Here is a 27,534-nt window from a genome sequence, read left to right on the forward strand (position 1 = left end):
AAAAGTATTTGTATATATATATATATATATTTGCTAGGTGTTGTAATGATATATTATTAGTTATAACATAATTTGAAATATATTTGTTACTTGCGGATGACATTTAATATGCAATATATCTAGATGCTAATTCAAGCATATAATGTAGTGCTAATGTTCTTAAATGTTGGTGTAATTGTTGTTAATGCCCTAAAACAATTATTTAAGATGACTCTCAATGTCGTAGAATGAATTAGAGGAGTTCTTAAATTCAATTCTAAGGGTACCAACAACTAAGTGGAAGTAAAAATAACAATCCAAAAATTAAATTTATATTTAAAAATTTCAAGACCACTTCTACAAGTACATATTAAGACCACCTATTTATACAATTACACATCTAACTTGAAATGATTTTTTTTAATGGATAAAAACACATATAAATTGAATTATATAATATCTCTTAATGAAAAACACATAAATTGAATTATATAAAATCTTTTAATTAAAAAAAAACTCTATATTACTTATGGTTTTTTTTAAGCACATCTATTTGCAAATGATTTTTTTTATAAATAAAAACACATAAATTAAATTATATAATATCTTCGAATAAAAAACACATAAATTAAGTTATATAATATCTTTTAATAAAAAATACTCTACATTATTGATGCTATTTTTTTTTATTATCTAAATTTATGTAATTTACATACATTGATTTTAAAAATAAAAAAATAAATAAAAATAATACTTATATATTCATCATTATATAAACAATAATCTAAAATTACACTTCTAAAATTAAAACTAATTTTAAGGATTCATATAATAGTCGTCAAAATTTCAAGAAAATTTAAAAATTCCCCAAAAACAATTTATTGGATTTACACTCCCACGACCCCTTTAAATGAAAAAGTAAAATAATACTTAGGACAAAAATTCAACACAATCCCTTTATACAAAAATTGACCAATGTGACACTAACATTTGTTAACAATTTTTTCATTAATATTACCAAAATTAAATGAATTGTTCAGCCTATTTGACTCCTCTTTACCAACTCCGATAAGCACGACAATTTAAAAATTAAAAAATCCAATTGCTCTAACTAGGGTTAACTTGACCCTCTTACCATGGTTAAGACATATGCATTGGATATGACAACGTCTATCCATCACCCATATTGTAGCATTGATCGTGTTTAATAATTAATTGAAAAATAAACATCTATCCAACATTGAAAAATAATTAATTGTTATATTTTAATTATCAATTAATTATTAAACATGGTCAATGCTACAAATATGAGTGCTAGATAGACAAAGTTGTTGGAGAGCACCTAGTCTTGAAAGTGCACAAATCTAAACATGAGATCTTAGGGCGTACCTTACAAAATTAATATGAGAATGTACATTCATTAAATATGCACAATAGAAATTTGTTTCAAAATTTTTAATTTTGTGATTTGATTGGTTGAAGTCATAGAAATATTTAACACAATGAATGCATAAGTAACATGAAAAAATTCTAATACTAACATGAAAAAATCCACCATCACATCCCATAATGAATTAATGAATGAAGATCACTTGCAAAATATTAAAATCTTTATGGGATGTACAAATTCATTTTAAATTAATAAATTAGACAAAGTTTACAAATTTTAACTAAAAAAAGTACAAATAAACAACTACTAATACCTACAAATTTTTATTAATAAAACTTTTAATTATCTTTTTTTAATTTCTATAAAATTAGTAACTAGAAGGTTAGATAAACAAGACATGAATGACCATTATCATTAGAACATGAGTTAATAAATATATCTTTAGATTAGACATAAAGTCTACAATTTTTTTTTGATGGAGGTCCACAAAGTAGTTTTTGCCACCCGAGGCACGAGTCAATAGGCTGCACCTCTTCGGCTAAGAGTCAAAAACTGAGGGGTATCCATTCTGCCAAATTCGCTCGAGGCACGATCCCGGCCTCATTCCTTAAGATATCAGAGTCATGCATTCAGCAAGACTTCATCCCTGGTGAGCTCATTTAGAGCCTTTCAACTTCACCGTAGACCAAAGACCCATTGACAAAATCTACAAATTTTAACTAAAAGAAATACAAATAAACAACTATTAATATATAAGTTTTATTCATATACTTTTAATTATGATAAGGTTAGATAAACAAGGCCGGCCATTATCATTAGAACAAGAATGAATGTTTTTAAAAAAACATGGTCCCTTTTAATAACAACAAAAACTGAAAAAAAAAAACCGCACGCGACAATCGTCCACCGACTTTTCGTGTAATGAAAACAAAATGTCAAAAAGACATAAATGCATCAATAAATCCTCCGGCGTGACAGCATTTCATTGTTGTTTATGTTTTTGTTGGCTTTGCGTACTTTCTTTTGGGATAAACGGTAATTTTTTGGCCAGGTAATAGTTGCTTTCGTCGGCCTTTATAGACCACAGGAACATACCATACTAAATTAGCACCCACCTCCAAATGGGAAATTTCTACCCTGAATTGTCGAAGCTCTAGATATCTGTATATGGGAAATTGTTTCAGAGATTTCTCACTATCTGTTAAGGTCAAATTTCTGGCTTTCAAACTATATCTACGTTTCACATATTTAACGAATTCGGCTCTTAAATTTCATCTTTCAGGCTTTTAGTTCTCTGCTATCTCTGTTATTTTTTTTCTAGATCCTGGAAAATGAGAAATGAGAGGTCTACTACGGGGAGCATTTTGAAACATGCCAGAAAAAACCATCCTTTTGCTGTTAAATTCCCTATTCTGTGCGCATAAATTTTGACATTGTTTTCTCAGTTTTTAATCGGTTTCTGTATATCAAAACTGCTTTTGGATATTTAAGATGACAAAATTAGGGTTTCTGAGGAAGTTTTTCAACAGATCGTGGGGTTAATTGTCATTTTATATTTGCCAACCTGGGTTTTGGTGTATAATCACAATAATTGTTAACCTCGTCAAACGATACTATAGTTAACTTGCATTTTTTGTGAAATGTACAATGAGTAAATTGGGGTTTTTTATCAGTGAATTTCACAGCAGACTACTTGTTTTAATCGGCATTCTTAATATTTGTTAACCTGGGTTTTGATGAAATGTACATTAATATTTAACCTGGCTACATGCTCCGCCTTATTGCCAGATGAAGGATTTGAACCAGGGTTATGTTCTTAAGAGTGCCTCCATTATCGTTACTCCACATCCCCTGGACTTCACTTTTCCTAAATTAAGAACTGCATTAGAACAATCAACAGCTTAGGTGTCCAGGGATAAGTGATATCCCCAAATAATATTTTTTATTATACAAAATTACTATTGAAAACTACAGCATTCCCATCAGGCAGGGTAAAATCCAACCTTAAAGCATTATCAAAATTCACAAAAATGGGAGCTTGTATAAAGTCTGCAATAGCAGACTTTTAAACCTCATTAGCGTATTCCAGATGACATCTACTAACAAATCTATCGGTATTTCCAGATTGATGGTAGTCAGTACATAGTATGAATTTGGTGCCTATATTATCAGAGTATGAGTAAAATGCTAAAACATGTTTAACTGCAATGGTTGTTCTGACAGCATCTCTAAACTTTTTTTCAGGATTATTACAAGGTGCTTGAAGTCGATTATGATGCCGCAGATGATAAAATTAGGACGAACTACCTCAGGCTTGCATTGGTTTTGCTTTAATTTCTTTCCTGTTTTCTAGTTTTTTTTTTAATGTCATTCAGCTTTTGCATGGCTACGATGAGACAATTCAGTAGTGTATGCTGAAGAGAGATACTTTGCAGTTATATTTGATTAAAGAATGCATCTGTTTTCTTCTTTCACAGAAATGGCACCCAGACAAGCATAAAGGAGATGATGCTGCAACTGCAAAGTTTCAAGAAATAAATGAAGCATACACTGGTATTTTTACTTGTTATTTTTTCTCAAGTTCGCTGGCATAATAAATTTTGTTATGGCAACTTCCCTCTCATTGTTAGAAACCAGACATAAAATTGCATGGGAAGAGTTAAATGCAAAAATAAAACTTTTTTATTCTACTTTGTAGAATCACTAACAACCTTGTGTCATTACAAAGGCCAAAATTCCCTTTTTGTAACAGATATCGTTTTATAATATCTCTTCTGCTTGACATATAGCATTAAAATTGCTTTATTTTTTATTTTTTCTTAAAATGGGGACAGCTCCCTTCATTTGTAAAAATAGATTACATAACTGTTAATTATAGTCTCAGTCGTAACACTCAGGAAAATAAATCTGTCTCCTTATTTTATCAACGCACAGAAACTAAGTCTGTTATTTGCGATTTAATTGTGATTAAGTTTAGTTAGTATTAACTAACAAATTTGCTATGCTATGTATTGTTGAGTTTATGTAAGGAAGTAATCGCCGGTGTAGAAGTATCGTGGCTCCACACAGGGGTCACGATCCTATGTGGAACATCGCCAGTGTAGAAGGATCGTGGCTCCACACAGGGGTCACGACCCTATGTGGAACCACGTGGTTCCACATAGGATCGTGATCCCCTGTGGAGACACGACCCAATGGAAACAAAAGATATATATACGCTACCCTCTCTGTTTATAAGATATTCGATAGAAGAAAACAATACAGTGATCGGTAGTAAATATAATCGTTTGTTTTTCATCTGCAGAGGCAAATCGATAAGACTAATAAAATCGGTTTTACATTCCTTATATCCAACGCTAAAACTTCTGAACTAGTTGTCTCAGAATTCTGATTGCTCAGAAAGTAATAACAGTCTATATACATTTACATGGTATCAGAGCCTAACTACTTAAAGATCCGAATAGACTGAAAGCGAAGTTTACAAAATTGAAGAGTTCTAAAATGGTGAACACAATCAGATTTGAGGACAGACTCGAAGGAGCAGCAAATTTTTTGGCTTGGAAAGTCAGACTTATGATAGTGTTAAAAGAGAACAAAGTAATCAAATTCATAAAAGAAGACAAGCCCAAACTTGTAAACGAACCTGAGAAAACTGTATGGAATGAAGGAAATGATAAAGCTGTAAAAATCGTGATACAGTAAGGGATCACATAATACCACTTATATTAAAATATGACAACGCATATGAAATGTTCAAAACCCTTGAAAGGACGTGTGAAATAAACAATCCGAGCAAAACCCTAGGTCTAAAAAGACAGTTGAACCATATAAGTATAAATAAAGGTGAAACAATAAACTCATACTTCATGAGGATAGGTTCACTCAGAGATCAACTGCAAAAACTTGATTATCATGTCGAGAAGCAAGAACTATCAATGATTACCCTAGACGGATTACCTGAATCCTGGGAATTATTCAAACAAGGCATAAATGCAAGGGATAAACTCACAGAATTCGATCGACTAAGGGATGACTGTCTCCTTGAAGAATCAAGGCAAATGAAAGGGGGAAATCACAAAACTAAAGATGAAGACCTCCACATTCTGAATACCGACTCCCGTAAGAAAGACAAGAAGAGAAACTTCAAGAAGAGAAAATCCCATCATGGGAAAAGCTTTCATAAGAAAGACATGTCAAGAATCCAATGTCATAGATGTGATCAGTACGGACATATGTCATTTAACTGTCCCGATAAAGTAAAACAACAGGCATCATTCGCTAAAGTAGAGAGGAACACAAAACTTGAATCTGAGAAGTTTGTATTATATACAGCACTATCAAGTCAAGCTTCAAACAAGTCTAACACTTGGGTGATAGACAGTGGATCGTCAAGACATGTCACCGGAGTCAGAGAATTACTAGACTCAATGGAAAAGGGATCAAATGAAGAGGTAACAATAGGGGATGACTCTGCACATCCTGTAAAGGGTGTCGGGACATGTACAATCAGACTGAAGTTTGGAATCTCAATCCAATTCACTGGGGTACTATTTGTACCAGGCATCAAAAGGAACTTAGTCTCTATCTCTACACTTGAGGACGACGGATATAGAGTCTCATTCATAGAAGGAAAGGTAATGGCATGGCCAAAAACAACCACCTTCAGAAGAGCACAAGTGATTGGTTACAGACAAGGGCACCTATATGAATTGTGTAATGATCCAAATCAAACCTTACTTCATGAAGTCATAGATCAAGCATAAATTTGGCATAGAAGACTAGGGCACTTACATTTTCGTGCTCTACCCTCTATGGAGAAATTAGTCACAAGACTACCTAAACTAAAGCCAATTCATTCAGATGTTTGTAAAGGATGTGCACTAGGGAAAAGCACTAAAAACTCTTTTCCTTGCAGTTCTAGAAAAATTAAAGGGGTATTAGAACTAGTTCACTCTGACTTATGTGGGCCTATGTCTGAACCATCACTAGGAAACGCATTATACTATGTAATCTTTGTAGACGATTTTTCTAGGAAAACTTGGATTTATTTCCTTAAAAGTAAAGAACCTGAAGATATTCTTAGGAAATTTAAAGAGTTCAAATCTATTACAGAAAATCACTCTGGTAGGAAAATCAAAACTCTTAGGACTGACAATGGTAGGGAATACACATTAGAAGTGTTTAAAGAGTTTTGTAAAGATGCTGGGATTAAGAGGGAGTTCACTGTACCTTACAATCCTCAACAAAACGGGGTTGTTGAAGGAAAAAATAGAACAATAGTAGAAGCGCCAAGAGCTATGTTGTTAGATCAAAACCTAGAAACTGCACTTTGGGGAGAAGCCACTAATACCGCTGTATACATTCGAAACAGATGTCCTCACTCTCATATTGGTGACAAAACTCCTGAAGAAGTCTTTACTGGAATTAAACATGATATTAGCCATCTCAAAATATTTGGATGTCCTTTTTATATTCATGTACCTAAGGAGAAAAGAACTAAATTAGAACCTACTGGACAAAAAGGGATTTTTGTAGGATATAGTGAAACATCTAAAGCCTACCGAATATTCATCCCTGGTCAAAGACAAATAGAATTAAGCAGAGATGTCATATTTGAGGAAGATATAGCTATTAACAAAACAAGGAGTTCCATCACACCTGAAATCCCAACGGATTCCATTAATTTGGAAGAAGATTCTCTTTCTGAAACTCAGAGGGAGCATCCTGAGGATAACACCTTGGAACTTGAGAACACTACAACAGAGAATCCCAGGAAGAGACCACTATGGGCCACTAAAATAGTACAGGAAGCAGAATCCTTTGCAACACCTAGAGGAACAGTTAGAGAAAGCAAAAGACCTTCAAAGTTTTCTAGCTATCCTTCAAAGTTTTCTAGCTATGTTACTCTAATTATAGACCTCATAAATGCTGAACCTTCAAGTGCCGGAGAGGCTCTTAAACAACAAGTATGGAAGGATGCCATGATAGAGGAATATCAATCTATCTTAAAGAATGATGTGTGGAAAATTGTTCCTAGACCTAAAGGAAAATCAGTTGCATCTTCTAAATGGCTCTTTAAAATTAAGCATGCTGTTGATGGCAGTATAGAAAAACATAAGGCAAGATTTGTTGCTCGAGGTTTCTCATAGAAGGAAGGAATTGACTATGAAGAAACATTTGCACCTGTTGCATGATACACTTCTGTCAGAACAATCCTGGCTATAGCAGCATCTAAAGGATGGAAAGTTCATCAAATGGATGTAAAAACTACATTTTTGAATGAAACAATTGAAGAAGAAGTATATCTAGAGCAACCTGAGGGATTTGAGGTAAATAATGCTAAAACACATGTATGCAAGTTAGAGAAAGCACTGTATGGATTAAAACAAGCTCCCAGAGCATGGTACGAAAGAATTGATAGTTACTTATTAGAGATAGGTTTCTCTAAGAACATTGCTGATCCAAATTTGTATTTCAAAATAATCAAAGGTGAAATGTTGATATTCATATTATATGTAGATGACTTATTAATTACAGGCGAAGATCATCTCATTGCAAAATCTGTATTTCAAAATAATCAAAGGTGAAATGTTGATACTCATATTATATGTAGATGACTTATTAATTACAGGCGAAGATCATCTCATTGCAAAATGCAAACAAGAACTAGCTTCAGAGTTTGAGATGAAGGATTTAGGTCTACTCCATTATTTCCTTGGATTAGAAGTATGGCAAAAACCAGATGGTATTTATCTAAATCAAGGTAAATACACCATTGACATTTTGAAGAGATTTGGAATGATGAATTGTAAGCCAATGTCATCTCCTATGGAAACAAACCTACATAAACTAAAAGAAGCTATAGCAGATTCCAAATTTGTAGATCCAACATTATATAGATAGATTATTGGATCATTAATGTACCTTGTCAATACCAGACTTGATATATGTTATGTAGTAAATGCACTCAGTCAACACATGGTTGAACCCAAAGAAATACATTTGGTTGCAGTAAAGCATATATTGAGATATCTACAAGGTACCTTGGACTATGGACTGCATTATGAACACACTGCATTGAACCTACATTGATACTCTGATTCAAATTGGGCTGGAAGCGTGATAGACAGGAAGAGCACTTTAGGATGCTGTTTCAGGTTAGGATCAGCCATGGTATCTTGGATCTGCAGAAAACAATCATCCGTAGCTCAGAGCTCCACAAAAGCTGAATATATGGCTGCATCCATGGCAGCTAAGGAAGCCGTATGGTTGAGGAAATTGATAGTAGGACTGTTTGGTGAAAGTCTGAAGCCTACTATCATTCATTGTCACAATCAGAGCTGCATTAAACTTTCAGTGAATCCAATTTTTCATGATAGATCCAAGCACATTGAGATCCCATATCACTATGTAAGAGACATGATAGAGAGAAAGGTAATAAGACTGGAATATGTCAATACAGGAGATCAGACAACTGACATTCTCACCAAACCCCTAGCAAGAGTGAAAATAGATCACTTCAGGAGGTATCTTGGTATGGTTAAACTGTAATTGATGTCTAAAATTTATGTAAACTTCTTGGTCATATATTTGAGTATATGAAGTATGTAACCTTTCCCTGTGTTCATTCCTAAAGGATGACGATTCTTTAGTTAATGAACACTTGTATTTTAACATTGTAAGGTGACGATCTTATAAATGTTTGGAAGATCATATAAACTGAAAATCAGACAATTTGAATATCAGTAATATGATAAGTTATAGTAGACATTATGTAAGCGGATTAATGTCAGTGCACATACTATAATAGGGATATCAAAGTGAGTATATCCTTAGTATCACACGCTGATACTTAAAACTGGATATCAAAGTGAGTATATCCTGAGTATCACACGATGATACTTCACATCTAGGTGATGTAATTCTCATGAGATTAGTGGTGAGCTCAATTAAGTTTTAGGTCTATACTCCTAAGACTAAGAGGGAGTGTTAATTATAGTCTCAGTCGTAAAGGGAGTGTTAATTATAGTCTCAGTCGTAACACTCAGGAAAATAAATCTGTCTCCTTATTTTATCAACGCACAGAAACCAAGTCTGTTATTTGCGATTTAATTGTGATTAAATTTAGTTAGTATGAACTAACAAATTTGCTATGCTATGTATCGTTGAGTTTATGTAAGGAAGTAATCGCCGGTGTAGAAGGATCGTGGCTCCACACAGGGGTCACGACCCTATGTGGAACCACGTGGTTCCATATAGGATCGTGACCCCCTGTGGAGGCACGATCCAATGGAAACAAAAGATATATATACGCTACCCTCTCTGTTTATAAGATATTCGATAGAAGAAAACAATACAGTGATCGGTAGTAAATATAATCGTTTGTTTTTCATCTGCAAAGGCAAATCGATAAGACTAATAAAATCGGTTTTACATTCCTTATATCCAACGCTAAAACTTCTAAACTAGTTGTCTCAGAATTCTGATTGCTCAGAAAGTAATAACAGTCTATTTACATTTACAATAACATTCAGTACATGTGATGGAAGTATGCCACTCCCTCATCAATAGCAATTATTTTCCCAAAAGGACCTCATTTTGGGTTTCATAATCCTGGTTGTGACATTCCAGCTTCCATTAAGTTTGTTGGATGTCTTCAACACAACTTTGCCAACAACTTATACAACTTGCTTTTGCTCTACTACAACCTCCTTTGTATGAAATATCGACTAGTACTCCTTCTAAACAAGTAATATTTGCTTCTCATGACAAGTCCATAGATGGTAGTAACTTTGAACCATGTTTTTCTGTCAAGTTAGTGTTAGCTTCCATCATAAAAATTTTGCCATCTAACTTAGCCTTGTTATTGACTAGAGAAGGAAAAGGTAAGAAGAAGATCCAAGGTGATTGTGTGTAGACTATGGGAGATCCACATGAAAGAATTGTACCTTCTCAAAAGAAATTGAGTGAGAATGCTTGCACCACATTGATCATCAATCAAATCATCAATGGTGAGAATATGAAACTTATTTTTCATGAGTATTTCAATGAGCTCCCTATAGTCATTGCACATCTGGAAGGCAACACATTTCTTTCTGGTCGGATGTTAAGAAGGGGTTTTTTCTGTCATAGATCCATCCCACATTCAACAAGTCTTTTGAAATGGTAAATCTTGCCTCTAGAAGATCTACCCTTGAAGCTTATCATCTCAAACATCACCGATAAGCTTTTCACAACACTTAGGATGGGGAGCAGAATCATCTACTTCCAAATTAGGAGTATCAATATGACTTGGGCTGCCTGGAATAAAATAATCTGGATGCTGGTCTAGGTTATCTTGAGGGAACTTTGGTGGAACAATATCATGCCTAGGAGATTCCATAACTGAAGTTCAGAATCATCAGAATCACCTCCCTTTAGGTGGAGCTAATGGAAGCCTAACGCCTATATCTTTTGTTCGGGAGGCTTATCTTTAGGACATTGGATGGGAGAAGAGAGCAAAAAAGGTCCACCTTCATCAAAAACCACATCTCTACTCAATGTGAGATGATCAATGTCCACATCAATCAGTCGATAGGCTTTATGATTGTCACTGTAACCTGTAACCATCAACTTCTGATTTTTGGAATCTAGTTTGGTCCTCTTTGCATCTGGAATCCAAACATATGCTCTTGAACCAAAAACCTTGAGGTGGCTGATTTTTTGTTTCTTCCTAGACAAAGCTTTTTCGGGAGTCATCATCTTAACAGCTTGTGTGGGAGACCGATTCAGAAGGTATATTGCAAAATAGATTGCCTCAACCCAAAACTTGTTAGGCCCATTCTTGTTTTTTTGCATACATTGAGCCATCTTTGTTATAGTTTGGTTCCTCCGCTCAACAATACCATTCTGCTGAGGTGTATAGGGTGTGGTAAGTTGACGCTTGATACCATGTTTAGCATAGAAGTTCATGAATTCAATGGAACACAATTCACCTCCATTATCTGACTTAAGAGTGTTATGATTTGATGTCTTGACTCTTTTTCAACTATTGCTTTTTGTAAGAACCCTTACTAACTTTGCCCTTAAATCATTGATTTCTACCCTTGGGAATTTTGTCAAACACTTGTCTTGCAAAGTCTGTACTTGCTGTTATGAGTTTTCTGTTTGTATTGTTTGGGTCTTGTACACTGCAATTAATGTTTTGAATGCCTCTAACCATGAAAGATTGACTAACAATGTCATAGAAATGATATGCCAATTGATTTTGATGCATATAAGTAACTAAAAATAACAACTACAGCGGCTTGACAAATCATCAAACACTTGGCATGCAAACTAGAAATTATGTGGCAGTAGCATAATGAAGTTTTTATTAGTTATTCTCACACCAAATAGTTACAAAGGTATAACATGTAATTTCCAAAACTTATGACAGCAAAATTAGAGAACCTGATATGTAAAATGCTTGCTGCAAATGATGGTCTCCACTCTTCAATGGACTGCCAATTAAACACGTTCCTGCTGTAGCTACGAATAATTTGCCAATTAAATGCCTGATTTCTTAGTACTGTAGCATGTCACTATTCACGCCACTGAAGCGTTTCACTATTCACGGATTACTATAGCGTGAGTACTGTAGCGTCTACTGTAGCACGGTTACTGTAGCGCGGGTATTGTAGCAGCAATTGTATCTTGAAATGATTGCTTCAATTCTGATTTTTAATGGCTGCCAAATGAAACTGTAGGTCTGCAATTGATATATATTCGAAAATCTGCATACCCTAGATGTCTTCCCTTCTTTTTAAAGCCCAAATAGAACTCCAGAATGAAGCTCTCCTGAAATGCCAAATTCAGTGGATATTTCACCACCTCAAATGGTTGCAACACTGAAGAATTGTCACTCTCCAATGGCTGACTGAATCAGAAACCCTTGGCTTCTTCTCCCAAGTTCATAACAAACAAATATCAATTCTTTGGATGGATGATATAAAATGAGCTCTTAGGTCCCTTTTTATTCTTTCTTATGAGAGCTCAAACACTTTCTTGGCCAATGTGGGATTAAAGACATATTCACACATTATAATATTAAAGTGACTTTATTATTATAAAGTTACTTTATAACTTTATAATAACATTAAAATATTTAAATAAATCACTTAAGTCACTTTTAATTAAATTAATTAAATATAAAGTCACCTTTTTTTATTTTATTTTATTTAATGACTTAATAAGAAATTAATTTAATCAATTTCTCCTTATTTCTCCACTTAGCCTTCGGAGAATGTAAAGGCTAAGAACTCCACTGAGATGCTAAAAAGGTGGGGACATTACACTTTTAACTTTTGGAATTAATTAAACACATTTGATTTTGCTTTGAGAAAAAACACCCACATTTTTCTAGTAAAATCATCAACAAATAGATGAAAATACGTGGCACTAGTGACCAATGTCATATTCATTGGTCCATAAACATCTACATGAACCAACTGCAAGACCTTGGATGCTCTCCAAGCTTGTCCATCGGAGAATGGAGTTCGATGTTGCTTCCCTGCTTGGCAAGCTTTGCACACACCATGTGTCTGCTATTGAATCTCAGGTAAGCCTTCTACCAGATTCTCTCAAGTCAACTGAGAGAGATATGATAGGTTGAGATTCCATACCGCTGATGGGTGAACTCTTCGCAACCATAGCAATCTCCTAAGACTCTCTAGCATCAACTAGCTTGTACAATCCATGATCTCTGAGGTCAACTGCAATTGTCTTCTTGGACTCGTTATCAACAATGTGGCACTTGTGTGCATTGAAGACAACATCCAACTTTGAACAGTGTCACATCATCTGACTAACAAAAAGTAGATTGAGCTCCATGCTTGAAATATAGTATACGTTGAGAAATATGTGATTTCTCCCACCAGATGTGATCTGAATGTTGCTCTTGCCGACAATTGTATACTCTTCACCTCCTACAAAAATCACAAAATCAGAGCAAGCCTTGTACTCTGTGAACCAATCTCTTCTATGCGTAAAATGCCGAGGAGCTTTAAAATCAATTACTAGGCAGATAATTTTACATGGTTTTATGGTCTTTTGACCATAAATGCATAAAAGGCAGACTCTTGCTCAATATGCTCTGCAAGATGGGCCTTCTGTTGAGATCCTCCCTGGTTGGATTTCTTATCAGCCAATCGTTATTTGCATTGATTGTTCACATGGCCAAGCTTACCACAATAATGATATGTGATAACCTTCTTGGGTTCCTTATCAACAATGTGGCACTTGTGTACATTGAAGACGACATCCAACTTTGGACAGTGTCACATCATCTGATTGATAGAAAGCAAATTGAGCTCCATGCTTGAAACATAGTATATGTTGAGAAATATGAGATTTCTCCCACTAGATGTGATTTGAATGTCTTGTTGACAATTGTATACTCTTCACCTCCTACAAAGATCACAAAATCAGAGCAAGCCTCGTACTTCGTGAACCGATCTCTTTTGTGCGTGAAATGCTGAGAAGATTTAGAATCAATGTACTAGGCATATAATTTGACATGGTTTGTTGGTCTTTTGACCATAAATGCATAAAAGGCAGACTCTTGCTTAATATGCTCTGCAACATGGGCCTTTTGTTGAGACCCTCCCTGGTTGGATTTCTCATTAGCCAACCGTTTTTTGCATTGTTTTTTCATATGGCCAAGCTTACCACAATGATGACATGTGATAATCTTCTTGGAGTCATCCTCAGGTTTGCTTTGTCCTTTTGGTTGAAAGGACTTGCCTTTGCCTTTGCCTTTATGTTTGGCTTTGGTAGTAAATGCTTGTTTTGTAGTGGATGATTCGTTGCTACTCCCAAACAGTTGTTTACATCTATCATGTTGCAAAAGCTTGTTGCATAGGTCAACAAAGTTTAGGTCAACATTCGTGTATGTAATGTTGAGCATTTCAATGAAGTGTTCGTAGGATTGTGGTAAGCTTTTCAGCGTGATAACCATCATATCCTCTTCTTCCATCTTGCAACCGATAGCCTCTAGTTGATCGTGAACCTCTAGTTGATCGTGAATATCCTTGATCTTTGTAAGATGCTCTTGCAGGGACATCTTATCGTCCATCATGATTGAATATAGCATATTCTTCAGATTGAATGCTTTGCCCTTGTTTAACGTTTCATTGAGATCCTTCAGATGCGTCCAAATCTCTGCAGTTTTCTTGCCAGATGACACTTGTGGAAGCATGTCATCAGTGACTGACAACTTAATGAGCATAACCACTTGCCGATTTCGCTCATTGAACTTGTCCTAGACTTTTCTTGCTGTTGAATGATATGCAGTTTTACCCAGAACAATATGGTCCAGGCACTAGTATGAGAAATTGTGAGTATGCGTTGTTTTCATGTGTTGTAATTTTTGCCATTGAAGCGCTGGCTGCTTTCCAACATGATGTTGGTCAACGACGCCATCCCAAGCGTCAAACTTGTCTTGGTCTTTTCTTGCTGTCGAAGGATGTGCACTTTTACCCAGAATAATATGGTCTAGGCACCGGTATTAGAAAATTGTGAGTATGCATTGCTTTCACGTGTTGTAATTTTTGCCATTGAAGCGCTGACTGCTTTCCAACATGATGTTGGTCAATGATGCCATCCCTCTCGCTTTCCAATGAATGGAAAACAAGGTCATACTTTAGTCGAATTCTGTTGGCACAAATCCCAAGGTCGGCAAAATTTCAAATTGTTGGCACAGATCTCGAGGCATCTAGATCAGAAAATACCAAAAGACCCACAGTTTGTTAAAAAAACCATAGCCACAGCCAAAAAAAATTGAAATCCTTATTGCAGAAAACAACCACCCAAGTAATGGGAAAAAACTTGTTGAAGACCAAAACCTGTCTGCAAAAACCCTAGCTGTGGGTGAAACAGAGCTGAACTTGCACATACGTTGCAGGTAAAAAATGGGCCCGGTTGCGGAAGAAAAACCTTTCACGCCGCTGAGAAAATCATGATTAGCAATCTTGTTAAAAAATTGTAGACCTATCGCAAACAAAAAACATGAAATCCATTGTCACACAAATTGAAAGTCATGACCAGAAAACGTCTCACTGTTGCGCTATTTTTCCTTCAAAAATTCTGCGTTTGCGATCTTCAGCAAAAAAATGACACCCGATATGAAGAAAAAACACGATTTTATCTTCACAAATCCATCATGAAGCTGCAAGAAGGCGGCACGATTCAACAAATAAGCCTGCTACAATCTTCAGACACAGAAATCCTTCCCTAATTTTTCCTTCTATGATCTCAAACATGTGAATTTCAATTTTCTCCGCAATGAAGACCCTTCGAAATGCTTAAGTTTGCCTTGAAACGGATTCGTAGACAAAAAGCCTTTGATTTTCCAGACCTCAGTGAAGCCCGTGAAAGAAAGAATGTTTGATTTTCTTAAAAAAACCGGATCAAAAACTTCAGAACTTCTTTTTTCAAGATATCCACGAAATTTTGAACCGCTGACTGCTTTCCAACATGATGTTGGTCAATGACGCCATCCCTCCAATCTTCCTATGCATGAAAAACAAGGCCAAACTTCAGTCAAACTCTGCTGGCACAAATCCCAGGGTTGGCAAATTTTCAAACTGCTGGCATAGATTCTGAGGTGTTCAGCTTAGAAAATACTAGCAGACCCATGATTTGTAAACAAAAAACATAGCTGCAACAAAAAACAAAACTCAAACCCTTATTGTAGAAAACAACCACCCAGGTCGTGGGAAAAAACTTTTTTCAGACCAAAACTCATATGCAAAAACCCTAGCCGTGTGTGAAATATAGCCGAACTTGCACAAACCCACTGTGAAAAACGTCCTGTTGCAGGTAAAAAATAGGCCCGTTCATGGGAGAAAAACCCTTCACGCCACAGAAAAATCACAATCCTCAAACTGTAAAAATTTTGCAGACTTGTCGCAAACAAAAAACACAAAATCTGTTGTCACACATTGAAAATCACGAGCAGAAAATATGCCACTGTCACACTATTTTTCCTTAAAAAATCAGCGTTTGTGATATTTAGCGTTAAAAATCCGATATGAAGAAAAAACACTATTTTATCTTCACAAATCTGTCACGAAGTTGCAAGAAGGCCACACGATTCAACAAATAAGCCCGCCACGATCTTTAGACACAAAAACCCTTCCATGATTTTTCCTTCAGCGAACTCAAACACGCAAATTTCAATTTTCTCCACAATGAAAACCCTTCGAAATGCTTCGATCTGCCTTGAAATGGATTTGCAGACCAAAAACCTTTGATTTTCCAAAACTTAATCAAGCCTGTGAAAAAAAAACTTTCGATTTTAAAAAAAAAACTGAATAAAAAACTCTCTGAAAATTTCTTTTCAGGATAATTCATGAAATTTTTGTCTTTAAAAACATTCCGCCAAAAAAGTTAACCGGTTCTGATACCATGAAATGGTAAATTGATATTAAGAAATGAAGATGAAAGACCATGAAATGGTAAATTGATATTAAGAAATGAAGATGAAAGACCATGAAATGGTAAATTGATATTAAGAAATGAAGATGAAAGAATCTATATAAAGGAATTTACAAGATGATGTTTCTTAAAAAGAAACAATCGTAAACAGAAAATTAAAAACTATCTAAACAACTAAAACTAACTAAATGACCATTAAATAATACCATAATTACTTTAATATCTTTAAACAGCCTTTCAATTTCACTTTTGGGCTGATAGAGGTATATTTATGAGCACATATTGGGTGGATTGCTTCCTGCAGTCAACATCACTAGATGGTGATGGACCTCTAGGAGGATCCTCAAATGCCTTGGCATGTTTTAGAAGACTTTTTGTAATATTGATTCTTCTATGCTTTAGTTCATTTACTATGTTTATGTCATAACAATGGGTGGTGTTTTCTGCTCTTTTGTTAGGATCTTTCTAATAACTCAATGATGAACAATAAGTACCAAACCGGTACTGAGAGGGGGGGGGGGTGAATCATTACAGGTACAAACTTCCTTTCCCAAACCGGTTTGACTGCAAACACTGCAAATGTCTGACAGACAGTAACACTGGTCTGAAATAGAGTGCAACCGGTAAAGTTAAGAATGACTGTGACAAGCATTAACCGGTTAATCGCTTAGTTTTCCACTCAACTTAATACTACACTTCCATTTCACCCTTGTGCACGAATAGGTAATCTATCATAAAAAATATAATAACAGCTAGCTCAGCATGTTTTACCTTCAGACACAAATCACTTAAAACATCACATGAAAAATACCACACATGACACAGATTTTTCACGTGGAAACCCAACTGGGAAAAACCACAATGGGGATGAATACCCACAAGCTGCTTTTGAACTCTTTAGAAGTCCGCTCTGTTAGGAGCCTAGTCCGGTTAGAGACTGTTACAACAGGTTTTGCTAGGAACCGATCCTGTTAGGGATCACCCGGTTAAGGGATGGCTAAATACCCGGTTAAGGGTTAAACCCTGTTAGAGGTTACCTTGTTAGAGGATTTCAAGAACTCAATTAGTTTGAGTCACCCTATTAAAGGATTTACAACAAGCTGATTAAAGCTACCCGGTTAAGGGATTTTCCAACTGTTGAAGTGGTTAAAGATCAACACGTATTACAATGATCTGATAATTGCACTCAATGCCTAATGCAGATCCGCTTAAGTTCCTTCCTTCTGCACACACACACTGCAGGAATCAATCCTCTTATCTCATTTGGTCTGGCAAGAATCACGTATCTCTACACTTAGATACACACACACCATTTGCCAACAACCTCAGAAAGAAACACAACATCGACCTTATAGGAAACAAATAGGTCGGTAGCATAAACCCTAAACCCTAAAACATTTAGGTTAAGTAATTCAAACGGTTCAATCCTGACTGTTGAACACATTGCATTGAATACAAAAGTCTTGATCATATCTCAAGACATTCTCCATCGTTCATTCTTCACCGCTTTCATGGCGGCTTGTAACCCATCACGCGTTCTCCACCGTTTACAGAGACTTCTCATATTCCCGAGGTAGATAGGATCGATCTCCTTCATGCAAGATCCTTCATGCGCTCAAGCTGACGTGGCAACACGATCTGATCTTCATTACAATGCTAACTCATCACACAATGTCATCGGTTGAGTCACATAGGCTTGGAACACTTCAACCGGAAACCCTGAGGTTGAGACTACCAACCGGTAGTCATGCAAAACTTCCATTTACCGGTTCTCATACCAACATGCCGGTTCACCTTTTCACATATACCGGTTCACAATGTTATACCGGTTCTCTCATATACCAGCTCTTAGTATCATACCGGTTCTCTTGCCAGTTGCTTATTTCCACATACCGGTTCACTCTTCAGCATATTGACATCAATGACAACATACAATGTCATCATGTCTTCATACCGGTTCACATATGCCAACACTTTCTTTATGATTGAAATTATTATTTTTAGTGAGTAGGGTTGTGAATCTTCTTACTGTGTACTTTGTTGTCTTGATTGGAAGTGTGTAAAGAGATACTTTTAGTTAATCGAGAAAGTAGCCAAGTGTTTCAAGTGTAAACTACAAAAACTTCACAATCAGCTCACCTTAAAATTTTTGTTTTTTCTCTAAAACCCTGAATCAAAACTTCATTTTAATTCTTTGTGTCCTCTATGTGAAAATACTAGACCAGCTAGGCTGGTTCTCTCACCAATCCAAAGAAATTCCACTATTCATTCCAACAACATCCTATTATGTGTGCAACTGCAAACATTGTATATGCCAAATGAGAGCCCCTATCCTCCTTTTATAACTTTAGCTTTTTTGTTGCTTTTTTAAAAACCACTTTTTTTGCTTTTTTTGGTATTGCCATTGGCTTTTTTGTTTTTGTTGCCTTTTTCAAAAAAGCAAAATTTCCTCTTGAAAAGACCCTTTGAAATATTAAATTTTTTTCATATGCAAAAACACCCTCCTTATCTCTCTGAGGTGTCCACTTGAGGAACGTAACTTTATAATATTTAACACTATAGTGTTGAAAATATTAGCTAGTTCGGATACCTGATTATCGAAATTTAATGTTGTCAATGACAATTAAAATTCATATGTATTATCTCAATTAAATGTGTTATTGGGCTGGACCCAAATGTAACATGGAAGGCAATTAAATATGTTATTGGGCTAGACCCAAATGTAACGTGGGATGCAATTACATATGTTATTGGGCTGGACCCAAATGTAACGTGGGAGGCAATTAGTAAATGACAATATAATATAATTCAATAATCAATGCAAGCCGACTTGAGGGTTGGCGCTAAGATGGATATAAATATAACAGCAAATGAAGCCATTAGTCAATCATCATTTATCAAATGCTATCTGCTCTCGTAGCAGCGATCCTTCCTAATGCAAACTTGTATAAGGCGATTGTGCAAACTCTTCAAGGTTGATTGTGGCAAAGTTGTCAAAGATCTTCATGTCTCTTGTGCGAATCTGATCTAGACATCTGCTGCTCCTCCTAATCATTTGCTGTTAATGAAGGGCTGCATTCGTCACCGATATCTTGAACAGCAATCTGAGATAATTCATTGCCTTGTAAATTGTCTACATTTGAGATAATACATATCATATTTAAAGGCTGGGTTTTTCACCTCCAAGAGGGAGGTTTTCCCAGGGTATTGGTGTCTTGTGTCTTGTGTCTTATTGCTGTTACTGTTTATTCACAGTCTGATTATAATTTAATTTCTTAAAATTAACAAAAGTAAATATCAAAACATAACTTTAGTGCAAATATTAAAATAATTCCTAGCACATTGCAGAAAGGCCCACCAAAGCATCGGAAACTGAAACCAAACATGCTGAGACATTATTGGTGTTGAAGAATGATGCTTGGTGCTGAAACAAGCATATACTATAAATAGTAGTGTTTCTTTGAGAACCAAAGAGAACAAACCCAGGAAAACCATAAAGATTGGTGCCATGCAAACACTTACCATAAATAGTAGTGTTTTCTATGGACTAAAGAGAATAAACCTAAAAAACCTAGAAAGATTGGTGCTGTGCAAACACTTCCTATAAATAGTAGTGTTCTTCGAGGACTGAAGAGAACAAACCCAAAAAACCTAGAAGATTTGGTATCATGCAAGCACTTAGTATAAATAGCAATGTTCTTGGAGGATCGAAGAGAACAAATCCATAAAAATTATCCAATGCTCGTAGAATAGGATGGTGTAAAAATAGGGACATTACACATCCATTCCTTGTGGGAGAGCATATATGGGTGTAAATAGATACTCTCCCATGTTGAGCTTGATACTTGGAAATTCTTTGCAAGCTAGGCAAAATAACAAGTCTTTCAATCAATTTCTTTTTAATAAAATTGTCAATGGTGTAAATAGTAGTGTTCTCTGAGGACTAAAGAGAACAAACCCAGAAAAACCCAGAAGGATTGGTGGTGTGCTAGCACTTCCTATAAATAGTAGTTTTCTGCAAGGATCGAAGAGAACAAACCCAAAAAACCCAAAAAGACTGGTACTATGCAAGAACTTACTATAAATAGTAATGTTCTTTGAGGATTGAAAAGAACAAATCCATAAAACTGGCCAATGCTCGTAAAATAGGATGGCATAAAAATGGGGACATTACACATCCAGTCCTCGTGGGAGAGCATATATGGGTGTAAATAGATAGTCTCCCATGTTGAGCTTGATACTTGGAAATTCTTTGCAAGCTAGGTAAAACAACAGGTCTTTTAGCCAATTTCTAGCTAATAAAATTGTGAATGCTGTCAGTATAGATATAAACAACAATTGTTTTTTAATTCCACCCCTAATTTTAGTACCTAGGAGTTTATTTCTGCCAATTTTCTATGTTGAAATGTGGGTTTCATGTGACATTCTTTAAGGAGCATCCATCTAAATCAAACTCGTATTCTTCCACTTATTAATTCTATTGTGTAAATGAATATTTTTGGTTAATACAGGAATGTGAAGCAAATCTTAAATGTTTTTGTGTTAATCATGTGGAAACTAAATTCTGGTATCATATATTAAGTAGATTTAGAATCTTGAAGCCATATATCTGATTTTCCGCTGAAGTAGAATGGCATGTTATGAACAGGATCTCGTATAATGTAATGTATGAAATAGTACTCTCCTGTGCTTTATTTGGTTCATTCGACTCCCCTCTGTGCAATAGTTGATATATTTACCCAACTTCTTACAATAATGATGTATACCTATCTCCGAATTTGATCAGGAATTCTTAGTTTCTTGTCTTATTTTTAGAAGATACAGACATGGTTTTTATCTCCTAATCCATTATCACTCCCCTTTATCTCTCTTGCTATGGTTGATCAATTTTATGATGCTATGGGACAATCACAAAATGCAATTCTTGAGTAAACTACTTTACTTACTTAATATCTATTGCTTTTCCAAATAATTTCTATCCAAAAATTTGACACTTTCTATGTAAATTCTTTCTATCTGTCATCGATACCAAATATTATATAGAGGATCATACTGTAAACCCTCTAGGCTAATCAACATGTTGCCTATCATTGATAATAGGATATATTCCAATAATTATATGAGAAAGGTAGCGTAGACCCTTTAGGTTAATCATCTTCCCATTAAGATTCAAATTCTTTTAAGCCTAGTAAAGGGCAATATTTTTCACAAGAGGGGTGCAATATTAATTACTTTACTATCTCCCTGGTCCTATTTAGGTTGCATATTTAAATCATATTTTTCCTTTTCAGTTTATATTTTATTGCATGTCTAACAATGCTTTTTTATTTTGTTAAAAGTTCCAATTATTGCCCGAATTTTGAAACTGTTTTTCACATATGATACGAATCCATTCAATTTCAAGTCGCACTTGTTCATAACATGATTTCAATTATGGTTAATTAGATACATAATTGGTTGGCAGTGTTAAGCGATCGGGTCAAGCGTCTTGATTATGATATTAGCGGAAATTATGATGTGCAACAATACACTTTAGCTGTGAGTCTTTTTCTTCATTTAGCCATCAATAATAATGGATAAAAAGATATTTAGATTTTAGTATCAATTTAATTTTGGTACAGATGATGAGATGTTAATGAATTTTATTGTCCCGAGTGGATCATAATTTGTAGCCTTTAAAGATTGGATTGGTCCATTTTTAAGTTGCCATATGGTATTGCAGGAATATTTGAGCCGATTTAAAGGGATGATACTGACATGCAATGGGCTAGGAATTGGAAATGTACCCTCTTGGTAAGCTGCTAACAATGTCTATGCGCTTTTTGTCTCTTCTTCAACAGCTGCTGAAGAATTGAAATATTAAGGTTTTAGATGCATTTAAGAAGTGTGGATGTGGCCCATGATGTTTTTAGGGATTGGGCAAACAAAGAAAATGTACTTTTTTTGTTATTTATTTATTTTTAATGGTTTTTGCAATTCTCATGGGACATTCTTAAAAGTTGAGGAATGCCCTCCAAAGATGTCGTAAAAAGTTAGGAGATGGATAGAGACTTTTATGGTGTCCCCCAAGCATACCAAATCCTTGTATCAAACTTGTCATTCATCTCTGAAATGCACTTCTGGCCACACTGATCCTTGAAATATTGGGAGGCCCTTCTATATACTCTTATTTTTGAGCATGAAGTGGTTCAAAAGTTTGTGAACATATGCCAGAGCTTCTGCCCCCAAGAGGCCTGAACTTGCTTCTCCTCACATGGTTAAGGTTGTTATATGTAATCAAACTCCTTTCTACAGCTGGAAAAGATACTACTTGGGATTAATTTGCGAAAGAACCATATGGCAATGAACAAGGACTCAGGTGTCTTAAAAACTATATTAAGAACACCATTTTTAATAAAAGTTCAACTGCATTCTTATGATTATGCTGAGTCTGTTTAACCATTGTTGGAGTGTATCAGATCATGATTATATACCAAAAATGGCCCTTACAAAACATCAATTTCTTTTTCTGGAAAGTTGAAGCTGATGGATGACACGCATATGCAAAATATGGTGTAATAGGTGTTCTGAGTTTCTGACAACAATACCAGTCTGATATAAAAATCTGAGATATAGAGGGATTGAAACAAGGTGGGTTAGCGATCTTGGAGAAAAGAAACAAAAGTACTAGCTAACAAAATCTTTCTAATATAATTATCTGAATTACCCTGCTTGTGGGTTGTGGGATGAGACTACAATATGTTTACGAAGATTGATAAGCTCCATCTGCTCCTCCATTTCATTACTTTGATAGGAACACTTTGATGGCATCCACTGTAGGTTTTCTTCTTTCATTTACATTTTTACTTTGCAGTATTCGGCTGAATTATGAAGGTTTTCACTTTTGTTTGGTTTCTTTCTTTGTACTTTTCATGGCCATACATTTTTGTGTTGATTTAGAGGGGCCTACTAATGATATAAATAGTACCTGGTTGTGGGGCTGGGGGGGATGGGTTGACAAGTTACCACTTTTTTCTCTTCCTCCAGTCCTTGTGCTACAAGTTGACTTTGATTGTTTCCGTCAAATCCTTTTGGCTGGCCTGTGGTGATATCTTCACTTCGACATACTTTCATTAAGCCAAGGCTGGAAATGGGCTTTTTATTTGTTCCTGTCTGCTTTGTATACTTCACATGTCATTGATCTCATAGTGGTTGAGTGCCTCAGAGGATTTTGAAGTGCTGATTTGTTTGGTGGGTTGAGTTGTTGGCTTGCCTTTTTTAGTGTAGTTTCTTTGAAATTTGTCCTCTTTCAGTCTCTGTGGTAGTTGAGTGCTGTTTTTCTTGGATTTATGCTATTGAAAGGAAACAAGTTGTGCTGAAAATTTTCCTCAACTAATCTTAGAGGTGAGTATTGTGCAAGTTTTAGATCTTTAAAATTACAAAGAGGAGAAACACATACAAAATACAACCAAAAAACATACCACACCACAGGCGTATGTGGGGAAAATCCCTTTGGTAAAAAAACTTAAACTCCAAAGCAGCCCAATGTGTTATTTAGTAATCTAAACACAGTTACATTACACTTGCAGAGCAAGCCTCTATAGGCATATCACCAACCAAAGATTTGGAGTAGTTCTGATAGCATAATAGTACTCACAAACACACTATCAAATACCTCCATCTCAAGCATCCTATAATTAGAAGTAGTACATGAGTGACGAAACTATCAAATGGTAATTACAAAACCATGAGCTAAAACCACCCGAAAAGTGACACACAAATACCTATCATAAGTGTCCTATAATGTGCTTTCCAACTAGGGTGTTCCATTTCAGCTTCATTATATCCATTCAAAGATGCTTTATGATGTGTTGTGATGTACATCATAAGCTGGGCAAGAAGTGTAACTTCCTTTCATAACTTTTTTCTATGTTCAGTGTGTTTTTATATTTCCAGTGCAGGGGTCCCAACTTTGTAAAGCCATAACTTTGATGCGAGAGATTGTTTGGCCCCCAACAACATGAAATTTTTATTTTCCCAAAACAAAGTCTATAGCCCAAAAATTGAGTTTTTTTATGTTTCATAGTCTGAAAACTGTATCCTTTATATGCTCAACATTAGGAGCAAGGTTGAGACACCTTTCTTAACAACTATGCGATTTTTTACCGTTATTTTACCCCTGTTCTGCTGGTTTAATTTGCCGTTTTTCAGTAAACTCAAAAAAATGAGATAAGATAAATTAATTTTAGTGGCTTACTCCACAAAGAGGAGTAGCAGCATTATATAGAATCAGAAATGCTCTATTACACCTACCATATTTAATTGTACAACTACAATATTAAATGACAATACAACAGACTCATTAAGTGCTGCAACAACTACAACTAATACGACTACAACAACCACCCTAATTAAAGACCTATCCCTAACCACACTTATTACATTATTATACTATATATACATGCACTAATATTCTTGATCTTCTATGGTGGGGCCAACATGAGCCAGATGCCCATGTTCATGGTAGATCGTATATATGAATGAAATATCCTCATTGTCTTTTTGGTTGTTCCCTTTCATTTCCTCCTATGTTGAACAGTATTTTTTTTTTTGGTTATGACTTCTAATTAATGTTGACACAGATGTTGGTGTGGGTAAGAAATCCTGGTTGTTTTGTGAAGTCAGATGTTATGATGTATCTTCCAATAGTATTGTCAATTTTTCTGAGAGTACTTTTGCCATTATTCACCTAGGCAAAGGGTCTTACCCAAACTGGAACTCTACTTGGGAGATATTGAGCTGGTTTAAATCAGGTGGCCATGGCTTTATAAAAAGGTCTGATTTTTTCACAAAGCATAGTTCACCTTGGCAGGCAGGTCTTCTCTCTCTCTCTCTCTCTCTCTCTCTCTCTCGTTTTGAGGAGGATATAACCATGAAATACCCTTCGGGCATTATGGGGATGTCCACAAAGGCAGGAGGTTTCCAATTTTTTTCATACTCATAACCTATGATTTTTGAATCTAGGGAAAATTCCCACAAATCTGTATATCAATGCTTTTTTCTTTAGCTGCCATAGCCTGACTTCATTCTAGTCTATAGAAAATTTAACTCGGAGGGTTTTCCTTTCTTATGTAGTTACCATTTTCATTTTTGATAGGAAACTTTGGACATGTTATGGTTCCATGAACATGGTGGCAAATAAGTCGGAGCAGGTGTTCTTTGCAAATCTGATTTTTCTCACTAGGAACTGCAGATCTGAAATTAGGGTATGACCGGGGAGGGGACTGTTGTGGGAGGAAGCTATGACCTCTCCTAATGGATGTGATTTTTAATCCTTTTGGGGAATGATCTTGCTAGTTATGGTGGGAAGTGAGGCTAGAGAGGGCACGGACAGGGAAATGCTACTGGGAAGAATCTTCCTTCTGTGTATAGGTATCATCACCAAAGGCTCCACTTTCTCAAGTTGTCGCAGGAAGCAGCTTTCAGCAAAGTAAGCCTGCAATAGGATCTAAAGGAACATTGGAAGAAGATGCTATTTATTTGTATTTATTTGGAGCTTTACTCTTGCTTCCAAATTCAACCAAGTGGTTTCTGACTACCATATATTGTAGTTTGCAAGTTGTTCTTGTATTTATTCCTCTGACAGTGGTTTCAGTGGATGAATTTTGTTATTGAAATTGATCATTCTGTAGGATCTTTTCCTGCAATCCATGCCCTTATAAACATCTTTCAAAGAAGGGACACGCTTGTGTTTGGTTAAAACTGTGTAGTGCTTTTCAACATCAATGTTTTGGATCACACTCTGTGATCCATTGTCAGAATGATGAAGGCAAATCCTGATGATGGATGAGAGTGTGATCTGAATGTCGATGTTAAAAATAGCTACTAAGTTTTATCCAAAAGCTTCAAACAAAATTGTAATGGAGGGTTACAACCTAATGTTATAAAGGGATATGTTTGGCACACAATCCAATTGCATCTACAATTGGCTCATAAATGCTAATAAAAGACTAGACCTTTTCCGTTCATGACTCATCAAAGATACAGTCCTAATACCGGCTTTTTTTGTTGAGTTTGTCACTAAAAACCATGGCACATAGCATCCCTTCACATCATATAACAGTCTTAATATATTACATCATGTGGTGAATCTTGTTTTCCTAATCTTCAAAATTTGCAATTCAGAGAACTATCAAAGATAGCTTGTTCTTGGTTGATATACACTTTAGTATATTTAAACTTCTTTATCTACGCTTCATAATTGTTTTAATAGTAATTTTACTTGAAAATATATTTTAGACTATATACAATAAATGGAGACCAAAATTGATGATTGCACCTTCACAAAGTAATCAGTCCAAAGTTTATCAAGAATTGCAATTTGCACCATATTGGATGTTTCAATCTTCTTATTCAATTTTCTATAAACACGTGTTCAATAAATTGAATGTTCTTCTAATTTCCAATACAGTTGAGGGCTTTGAAAAATTAACCACCTCAAGAAACATTTGAATTAAATTTATGGTGTATAGATCAAGAATGAGTCAAATTGAATGAACAGGTTCCTCACTAAGTTTCATCCCTTATACAGCTGGCACAGTATTTCTTACAAGAAGATTCTTATTGTTCTACGGTTGTCCACTGTTCACCCAGAGCACATCTTGAGAATGGGGAGAGCACATCAAATTGCTTAGCACAAGCATAATGAAGCCTAGCAAAAGTTTAATTGT

At 35.4% G+C, this 27,534-nt stretch overlaps 1 protein-coding gene across 3 annotated transcripts in view; it reads left to right on the plus strand.

The window, feature by feature from the left end:
* Positions 1-2,350: 2,350 nt before the first annotated feature.
* The window catches only part of LOC131069391 (uncharacterized), a 40,364-nt gene continuing 15,180 nt past the window's right edge, over positions 2,351-27,534 (plus strand). For all 3 annotated transcript variants that reach the window (XM_058004786.2, XM_058004784.2, XM_058004785.2), the window contains exons 1-5: positions 2,351-2,575; positions 3,614-3,691; positions 3,847-3,922; positions 22,290-22,363; positions 22,548-22,618. In XM_058004786.2, coding sequence (XP_057860769.1) covers positions 2,537-2,575; positions 3,614-3,691; positions 3,847-3,922; positions 22,290-22,363; positions 22,548-22,618 — 338 coding nt within the window. In that variant the 5' untranslated portion in view covers positions 2,351-2,536. The remainder of the gene's footprint in view (positions 2,576-3,613; positions 3,692-3,846; positions 3,923-22,289; positions 22,364-22,547; positions 22,619-27,534) is intronic.

This window comes from Cryptomeria japonica, chromosome 10 (assembly GCF_030272615.1).
Source record: "Cryptomeria japonica chromosome 10, Sugi_1.0, whole genome shotgun sequence".
In the NCBI taxonomy this organism is placed as follows: domain Eukaryota; kingdom Viridiplantae; phylum Streptophyta; class Pinopsida; order Cupressales; family Cupressaceae; genus Cryptomeria; species Cryptomeria japonica.